The sequence below is a fragment of the Cryptomeria japonica genome, chromosome 10, assembly GCF_030272615.1.
Source record: "Cryptomeria japonica chromosome 10, Sugi_1.0, whole genome shotgun sequence".
NCBI classification, from domain to species: Eukaryota; Viridiplantae; Streptophyta; class Pinopsida; order Cupressales; family Cupressaceae; genus Cryptomeria; species Cryptomeria japonica.
The window spans coordinates 26,538,678-26,548,280 of NC_081414.1; the positions used below are offsets into that span (position 1 = coordinate 26,538,678).

At 36.5% G+C, this 9,603-nt stretch overlaps 1 protein-coding gene across 1 annotated transcript; it reads left to right on the top strand.

Moving 5' to 3' along the window:
- The first annotated feature begins 1,135 nt into the window (after positions 1–1,135).
- Positions 1,136–9,217, top strand: LOC131044282 (uncharacterized). Its single transcript, XM_057977574.2, has 2 exons — positions 1,136–1,427; positions 6,904–9,217. The coding sequence occupies exon 2, from the start codon at positions 6,949–6,951 to the stop codon at positions 9,040–9,042; it is 2,094 nt and encodes a 697-aa protein (XP_057833557.2). The 5' UTR covers positions 1,136–1,427; positions 6,904–6,948; the 3' UTR covers positions 9,043–9,217.
- Positions 9,218–9,603: the final 386 nt, after the last annotated feature.

Sequence of the window (9,603 nt, forward strand, 5' to 3'; positions counted from 1 at the left end):
TTTTGGGGCTTATTATTTTATAGATCAAGGAGGTGACATCAAGTCCAACTCCTCAACAATCTCATACAACATGATACTTTTTATTTTTCAAAACATTTTGCATGTTCTCATGGGGACCAACTCAATCACATCCCATGAATCCATCTCTTTAAACTCTTCTCTCTCTTTTGCTAATTTTTACATTTGAAAGATTACTTGAAATGCAACCAATAAAAACTAACTTCAATTTTATATTAATGATGTTTGTTTTGGGTGGTACTAACACTTTATTCTGTGCAAATGCATAGGTTTATAAGCACAAGTTTAACATGGAGGAAAAATGTAAGGAATATTGATTTTTATCCTTCTATTTTTTTTTTAAAATAAAAATTATTTGATTAAGTTATCTTCATTGCTGTAACATACATGATTCATGTAGTTCACATGCATGCCACAAAAGTGGGGCCAAAAATAGAGGGGAAAAGTGCATGCATTTCTCCCCTCTCACTTTAGAGCCATTTTTACATTATCTTAAATATTCCCATGTTTAATTTGTCTTATTTTATGCATAAGTTGGTCTTGAACCTAATATTCACCCCTTTCATTATCTTAGTCATACAACAGACATCCAATCCCTTATAACCTTCCTCCACTTAGACACTAATTCCAAAGTAAATAAAATAGATATATAATAAAACAAAGTGAAGACACAAAAATTAAACATATAGTGGCCAAATGAAATAGCTCTATAATAAAATAAAATAACTCTTAAGTAAATAAAAAGTAATTTTATGTTTTACAATATTATTGATATTCCTTTATCCATTCCAAATAATAAATTAAAATAGACGTCTCTACACATCTTTTCTTCAAATAACTGGAAAAGCTAAAATATATTTAAATTTTTTATATTAATTAATTTATAATGAAATTATATTTCACCAAAAATAAAGACATTAAAATATATTTAAAATACCTATATTAAATAATTTCTAATTTCATAATTTTTTCCACCAAAATAACTTAGAGACTTGTGAAGTCAATGTTACGTGTAGAGCCTATCTCCTCCCAAATGCAAAATGAAGAAAAATCCAATGCGAGAGGGTGATAAAAGGCCACCCATCAAAGGGGGCTTACATTGTGGGGCTCGATTTTCCATTACCCTTTTCTCTGTTCACATTTAATACCCTCATATTGTTTTTGGGCGGACTCCAAGAGGAGATTTCTTTATAATTAGGGGCGGACTCAACATGCTATTTCAATTGGACAAATTCAGTAGAGAAGACCGCATTAGGATTTCCATCGATAGGGACTGCATCTTCCTCCAGATTTCGCAGAGGCGAAGGCGAAAATAAATTTATTCATTTTCTCTCTCCCTTACTCTACAGAATCGCTAAAACCCCACGAAGGGGATTTTTCAAAGGCCAGTGCATTTCGCATGCCACAAGGTATTTATGCCTATCAAATTTTACCCTTAAAAATTCTTCTTGTTTTTGGCCTTAGCATTGTGCTCGCGGGGTTTCGATCCTGCGACCGCTCCGAGGGTTTGCAGGCATTTCTTTGGTTTGTTCTTTTGTGACATGTTTAGGACTATGCTCGAATTCTCGTGTTGCTGAGGGGGTTTTTTAGGGATCTGAGTTAGTTTATGCGGCCGTAGGGTTTGTAAGCATTTGCTTTTAATTGCTGCCGTTTGTTAAGCAGGCTTTTGACATGGATGCCAGACAAATTCTTAGATTAAAAACCGGGGTTTAGAAGGTCAGGGTTTTGTCGAAGAAATTTAGGAGGCTTCGCTGGCGATTGGGTTAATAATCAAAATTTTGCCATTCGAAGCCCCGCTATGGATTGTGAGCTTCTGTTGGCTTTGATTTTCGATTTTCTTTCTAAATTTTCTTGTGTTGGAAACCCCAGTTTTATTTTTGCCCCATTTCTTGTAGGAAACCCTAATATTGTTGTGAATCCTTTTACAATCTGGGATCACGGGCAATTATTGGATGTTAGATTAGAAATGATACAGAGCTGAATGCTCCAGAATGAAGTTTATGGTTGCCAAATGCATTACGAAGCTTTTGTAAGAAATTATTACAATCGAATTGGGAGTATTTTTTGCCCGGCAGCCGAGATTTGATCATTGACCATGGAAATTAAGTTATTAGGGCTGTGGATTCAATCTATACTCTTCTTCCTTTGGGTGAAAAATAATTGATATTCCACTTTATATAGCTAACTCATATCTGCTATTTTTCATTGTTTTCTTTTTCTGGTGGAGCTCTATTATGGTTTGTTTGATGTTTGAGGATATGTGAACATTTCTATATTGCTTCTCTTCCGAGAAGAGTAAGCCTTACTTTAAATGGATGCTGTGGTAAAGTGGAACTTAAGAGATGGTGAGAAGAAGGTATCAGAGGTAAATTACAATTGAAGAGACAGTGAGAAAAGGCATGGATGATGGTTGGCTTCCTAATAAGTTACGATTGCGAGGTAACAGGATTTCAATTGGAGAATCGGAGTCATCCCATTGTACGTTTATGTGGCAGATGTCCAGAGCTCAGGGATATATGCTTCGCTTAACAGTTTTTGGAACTTTCAATTTGTGAATGGCTACTTTCGGGTAGATTTGTCTTGCTTTCAGTCTTCGTTTGAGTTATTGGTGTAGTTTATTATTAAAGACAGAGATGCAAACTGCCCCATGGATATTGTTTAGTGTATTGATATTCAGTAATAGTTGCAGTGACGGGAGCACTTAAAATAAGCCTGTGAAATCTAGAAGTTGGAAAGTTTTGAGATATCTGTGAGCTCAACAACTCAAAACAAAATTGGCCTACTAGCGAATGAAAGTTGTTATCTGGCAAGGGTTTCAGTTCATCGATATACATAAAATATTGTCAAGATCAGATGCTTTTACTGGAAACCTATCAATTCATCTTATTGAAGTGGTGTTATTTTAATGTCTTGGTCAACTCTTCCGACCTCCCTTTTTAATCCATTGCGCGTTTTGTTAGCTGTGTAGAGAAGTATTATATTTTAAAGTTTATTACCTTATAAATTAGTATAACCTTTTGGAAAGTCAGGTATGATGTAGGTTCTCGTTTATAATGTTTTAGGATCATGGGTTTGTAAGTTAAATTGAGGCTAACAGGCTGACCTGTAAGTCTTACACCTCTTCGAACAGTTCTTCTCAAAGATCTCAAAATTACATCTTGACTTTTTCTTTCACAAAGATCTTAAAAGGCTATTACTTTTAAATTTTTAAGGATCCTTTTCAGTTTTCACCGATCTTTAGGGCCACAATTCTACTAACCCTTCTTTACTGGTCTTAACAAAGATCTCAAAGGCAATGGATTTTACTAAGATATTGAAAGATTTCAAGGCAGTGATCTCTAGGTGTTGTGATCGATTCACTAAATTGAGTTAAGAAAGTTTGTGCTGGAAGGAATTTCTTTCAAGACAGGTCTAATTCCTTGTACAGCGATATGATAAATTTTAATATGGAAAAATGATTGAGCTGTATAACACAGTATTCTGAAGGACTTATTCAAACTGAATTCCTTCACAAGCTAATTGTCTGATATTCTTTCAGTTTCAAGATGGTATAATTTGTGGTGAGATCAATACTTTTCACTGTTGAAGAATATTTCAGATGCAGCTGTCAAATTTTAATTAACTCTCTAAGGTCATCGTGGGAAGTCACATTTCACACATCCGTGGTTTTAAATTCGCATCTTATGCCATGGTTTGAGATGAAGTTAGCAGATGACAGAAGGTAACAGATTTAATTTGAGTGTCAATGGTCACCCGAAACTTGTCTTGGGGGTTGTACAGTTTGTATTGTGTGCCGGAATTGATGACATATATTATTTGTTTCTTGATGGTGATTCCCGGACATATTGACCTTAAGGAGATTTGTTAGAATTTGATGTTCAAAAATGTCACATGTGATGGCAGTTGGGCATGACTACTTCTTAAAGGGTTACCCTGGCATTTCACTGCCACTCCTATATGGCATTGCTCCTGATGTTTGTAAACTTTTGTGTGACAAAGTCTGGATGTTAAGAGGTGCTGCTGTGAAGGTTAAGAGGACTTTAGGTTTTAACCTTAGAAAATTGGTGGCAAAAAGTGCATTTAAGTGGTTGGCTGGATAAAAATTGTTATAAATGGCTACAACTTCAACAATCTGCCTCTTGAAGGTCATACCAGAATACCAACTGGCCTGGATTCTGGTCTGCAGGAGTTGTCTCAGGAAGTTGTTGCTTAACCAATGGGGAAGCCTATTTTTCTTGTGGGTGTACAATTATGTGGCTGGTGATGGTTAATAGAAGGTAATGAAGATTACGAGTGTATTCTGTCAAGAACAAGAAGGGCAAAATTAATGGAATATGTAATCAATGTTTTGAAGCAATTAAAGTGGAGATTGTGAGGATGTTCCAGGTGATTGTTGCAAAAGTAAAAATTATATTTCCTGCAAGGTCAAAGAAATTATATTTACTCCTTGATGTGATGCATTCTTGGATTGTTTTAGCTTGGCTACTCTCTTTGCAGTTCTTTTTTTGGCATGATAGGTTTTGGTTTTATCGTTATGTATGGCCTTTTGTCCATTTTGTTTTTAGGTGCTTGTTTATATTCTTGCATTTTTTTGAGGAGTTTGCTATTAAGCTTGATAAATCTGTTTGCTCTTGCTGCTTCTAAGTTTTGGACTGTTACCCCACATTGATGAATTGTTTAGTTCCTTTCTTTTTATTGTCCTTTGAACTAAGAGAATGCTTTTACTTACCTGAAAACTTTTATGCATGTCTTCAAAACAAATTTATGCCATGTTTGGACAAGACTAAGAGAATTATAATTCCTTCTAACCAGTTGTCATTGCTGTCATACTTTTTTAATGATTTTCTCTAGATAGCGGTTTAATGATATCCTTGTGACATATTAAAGAGGGTAATAAACACAGTTTTAACTATTGGCAGCATTTATATTTGATATTGTGCATTTTCTGTTCAAACCTTCTCCTTGTCTCTTGTCTATCTTTTTCCTTTGTTGTAACCAACACATCCAGTAGAGAAGTTGTATGGATGCCTATTTTGGCAGCTGCCAAGGGAATGCTTTACATTGTCTGTTGATATGTTTCATATTTGTACCATATATATTGTAGTGGTTTATAAGGTTGAACCATCATTCATTATTATATGAGGCCAAAGATAATGATCATATACCGTCTGTTTCTTTCTTTTTGTTTTATTTAATAATTTATAAAAACATCTATACCATATTTGTAACATTTATTTAAGTGGATTGGAAGGTTGAGCTTTTTTGTTTTAGGATGTGCCTAAATCTAATGAACCGTAGCTTGTCTTTTTCTGATAGCAATAACATTGGCTTTGTGCTTGCCATTCAGTTGAATTTTATGTGTGCTTGCCATTCAATTTTATTTTTTGTGTACCCAGATTTGTATCTCTTGGCTATAAATATACAGTCAGGAGATGAGTGGAATGGGTATTCACCTTGGTTGGCAGCTTTTCTGTGGACTACAACGGGTTTATCTTTTGTTTTATTAATTTTAGAGAGAAGCTCTTCTACATGGTTATGGTGTTTGCAAGTGTTTTGAATGCTGCTACTGATCCTTTATTGCTGCTGTTGACTACTGTCATCAACAATAGTTTAAGCTTTTTAGCTTTTGCATTTGTCAGAAGCTGGATTTTTGAATTTTAGTTCCTCCTGTGTGCAAAATTATGTACTCTTGTTTAATGTATGGTCTCCTTGTATAAAGAGCATTTCTTTGGATTCAGATTACTGTTGAAATTTTCCCATCCAGGTGGATGATAAAATTAGAAGTTGACTGATATATCTGATTAATTCTATATTATCATGTCATTCTTGAACAATACTTAGAAAAGTATGTCGACTCATTCCTTTTCTCATATGGAAGATAATTTCACTTTCTGAGAACATCTGATCAAAGTGATAGATTTGCCTGCAATATTGAAATAATCTTTTGAAATCTCTCTCGATAAAAATAGGCCTATATGAGCTGTATACTTACATTGTCTCAAGATTTGTTGGTCGTTTGCGTGCACTTGCCTAAGATGTTGAATTAAATATCCATTTATGCTGGCTGTGTACACCATGCTCACATTGTTTTCTCCTCTTCATATACATGGAAATGTGATATAATAGTTTCAAGATAAATTGCCATGTCAATAATAAATGCACAGTTTGCATTTATATGGATACATTTTTGTAAGCTTTATTTGGGACTCTTATTGTGATTGACCTACCAAACATTCTATGAGAGGGGATACAAACACTAAGCAATGTTTTCAGCCAGGTCATTGAGAATGGCATTAATCACCCCTCAATAATTAGAATGTGGGTCTAGTTGCATGATATTCTACATGAGTGGATGACAATGGACGTGTATTTCCTTTGAAAACATTGAGCTAGCAGAACTTTTAGAGGGAAAATTTGGACGGGAGAATCCATGTTATCAGAAAGCCCACACTGGCAAAGTGTAAATTTGCTGTGTCACAAAATACACAAATTAGATGTAAAAAATGTTCTTAGATATTTATCTACTCACAAGATATTGTAGAAGGTTGCAATTAATAGCATCCATGTTTTTGTCCAGTTTAACAGTAAAAAAATGAAACCGCATTGCTATTTAATTTTTTAACTCTCATATAGTTTTTGCATACCTATTTTGTCTATCTTCAAGCTAGAGCAAGATTAGTGTGCATTTCGGCTTAGGCAAAAATTATGTTATGTTGCATGCAAGCTTTGTATGGAGTGCAATGAGCAGCATGTTGCTCTACTCTAGTTTGAAATTCTAAATTTGTATCTTGTATGATCTTTATTTGGGTTTGTTGTTTTAGGATTTAAGTTGAAACCAAACAACTAAAAGCAATTCTGTGTTTTCTTTGTTTTTCAAACCACAAGGTTTTGGTGGAGAGTGGCAATTGCATTGAAGTGGGTACTGGAGCTATGTCACCATCAACTAGATCAAAGTCTAAGGAGAAGTCTGCAGGCAGGGATCAGAAGGTGTCCCCTAAGCAGGCATCAACAAATGGTGGTACTGCTGCTAGTGCATACAATCCTGTGTCAGGCACATTTCATATGCTAGACTCAGTAACAGTCTATTCTGGGGGTTCATCACATAATGTGCGGTTTAAAAACATAGATGACGGTGACGAGAATTCTGGTTCTTTTGGCACTAATACAGATTCTGATTCTATTTCCAACAACGGTAGTTGCTCTGGGGAATCAGAAGATCAAAAGGACAAGAATGGGACAGGCAGATTAGAGAATCCACCAGGTTTGATAGGTGGAAATGATAAAAGGGACAAAATTCGTCAAAAGAATGAAAAGAAGCATCAGCGTCAGAAAGAGAAGCGTGCACAGGAACTAAGAGATCGATGCACAGGCTATCTCATGTCTAGGAAATTGGAAGCACTTTCTCAGCAGCTTGTAGCTATGGGATTTTCATCAGAGCGGGCCACAATGGCTCTAATTTTGAACGAAGGCCGAGTCGAGGACTCAGTGAATTGGCTTCTTGAAGGAGGAGAAGGTGAAATTAAAGAAAGTACACCTGGCAATCTTAAGATAGATATATCTGAAGAACTTGCCCATATTGCAGGCATGGAAATAAGATTTAAATGTCCAAGAGCCGAGGTAGAAAGAACAGTAGTTGGTTGTGAAGGTGATTTACAAAAAGCAGCAGAATTGTTACGAAATCGTCTTAAAGATGCCTGTCTTCTAAAGGACGAAGATAAAATTTCATCATTAGGCACAAAGGTCACAAAGGATACTCATGGGAATTCAAATAGACAGCCATCCGTTCCTCCACAGGCTCCATCTCAAAGAAACGGTCAGAGTAAAAGCCACAATTCAGTGCCTGGTTCCCATTCTCAGAAGCGAGAAGAGAAAGATTATAATTATGCGAAAGGCAGACCTCAAACAACTCCCTTAAGAGTTGCAGCTTCAGAGGGAACTGTAAAGAATATTCAGCCTTTGGGAAGAGTGCCAACAAAAGGTGACTGGCAAGGACCACAATCACAAGCAGATAAGAAACTGACAAGTCCTGTTTCATGGTCATCTTCAATGTCAACTTCATCTGTCCCATATTCTGTGACCGTCAATCCTCAGGTCGGAACATCCTCAAAAACTTTGCCAGCAGAAATCAGGCACCGCACAGTCAGTTTCGATTCCAAATCTCTCCAGATTGGTCCAAGAGAGCCCGTAGTTGTGATGCAGCGTCCCCAGTCATCTTACACAACACAGCTTCCTGTTGCCAGTGTGGGTGTTTCCTCTTCTCCTGCATCCTCAATATTATCTTCTGGTTGGAATGGAAATTATATTGATTCATCTGTAGCATTGAATTTTCAATATGCTAATGGATCTACGGGTTTGGAACACTTGAAAGGGGTTACTGTAGGGAAAGTTCCAGTGGTAAGTTCTGCTAAAGGCATGACAGTTACAGATGTGCAGGGTCATTTTCAGCCATTCCTGCCAAGTCCAGAAGATTCCATTGCCTCAGGCTGGGGTTCAGGACAGATTGGATATGACTCTTCAGAGATTCCTTTGCCATCTTCAAGTTTATTGAATCCAATAACTACAAATTGTCCCACGCCATCTTCTCTTGGGCTATTCTCAGGATGGAGCTCGGGGCTGTCAGGATCATCTGTAGATTGGAGCATGGGGTCTATGGTAAATTGTGACTACACAAATATTGATTGGAGTGTTCAAGCATCACCTAGTAGCCAACCTGATGTCAGATCAAATAGGTTTTCACATGGCCTCCCATCCATGGAAAAGTTAGGAGATAACGTAAGTTCCCAAGGGAATCTGCAACATTTATCGGTGGCTTCCAGTCCATCAAGTGATAATAGTGGCTCTTATGATATATGGTTAGGTTCTAAGGTGAGGGATAGTAATTCTGGAAATGGACTGCAAGAAAAATCTATAAACGAGTCTGGAAATGCTACATCGTCCATTGGTGTTCACGAATGGACATCACCTTTTGCGGGCAAGGACTTATTTAGTTTACCTCGACAGTTGGTCCCTACACCACCTCTGTAGAGGGTTTGAATTTAGTAGTGGGGACTTATAACACAACATTGATCCTTAAGTGATTCTATTTGCTGTGCGTATGTGTGTATGTCGGCTTCTTGCCAGTTATGAAGATTGTATGTGGCATGTTTTATTGGTTGGTTAGCTTTTGTGGAATAAGCATTACAGCGTCAATTGCATGGAATTCATTCATTTGATTGATGTTTTTTTTATGCACATTGCATTACATGTTTCTAAGTACGTGCATGCAATTCTTTTTTAATAGCGAAATTATGTTAATGCCAATTTACCTGCAGCTTTCATTGGTATTTTTGACTTAAATCACTTGAAAACTATTCTTTGTCAAACATGAATATATTCTCAACTTAGTTCTCGGGCAGTTGTAGAACTACTTCTGTGGTCCCACGTGGCTGCTCATTTAGATTAGTTGTGTAAATTTGAGTAGCACATGTGGTCTCATGCAAGTTTTAAATAAGCGAAAATGATTTTCTAAGATCTTTCCCAATTATGGTGTGAGCTGCTACTACCTTTTAGGGTTCGAAATTGCATTTTGAAATATTGGGGGGTGCT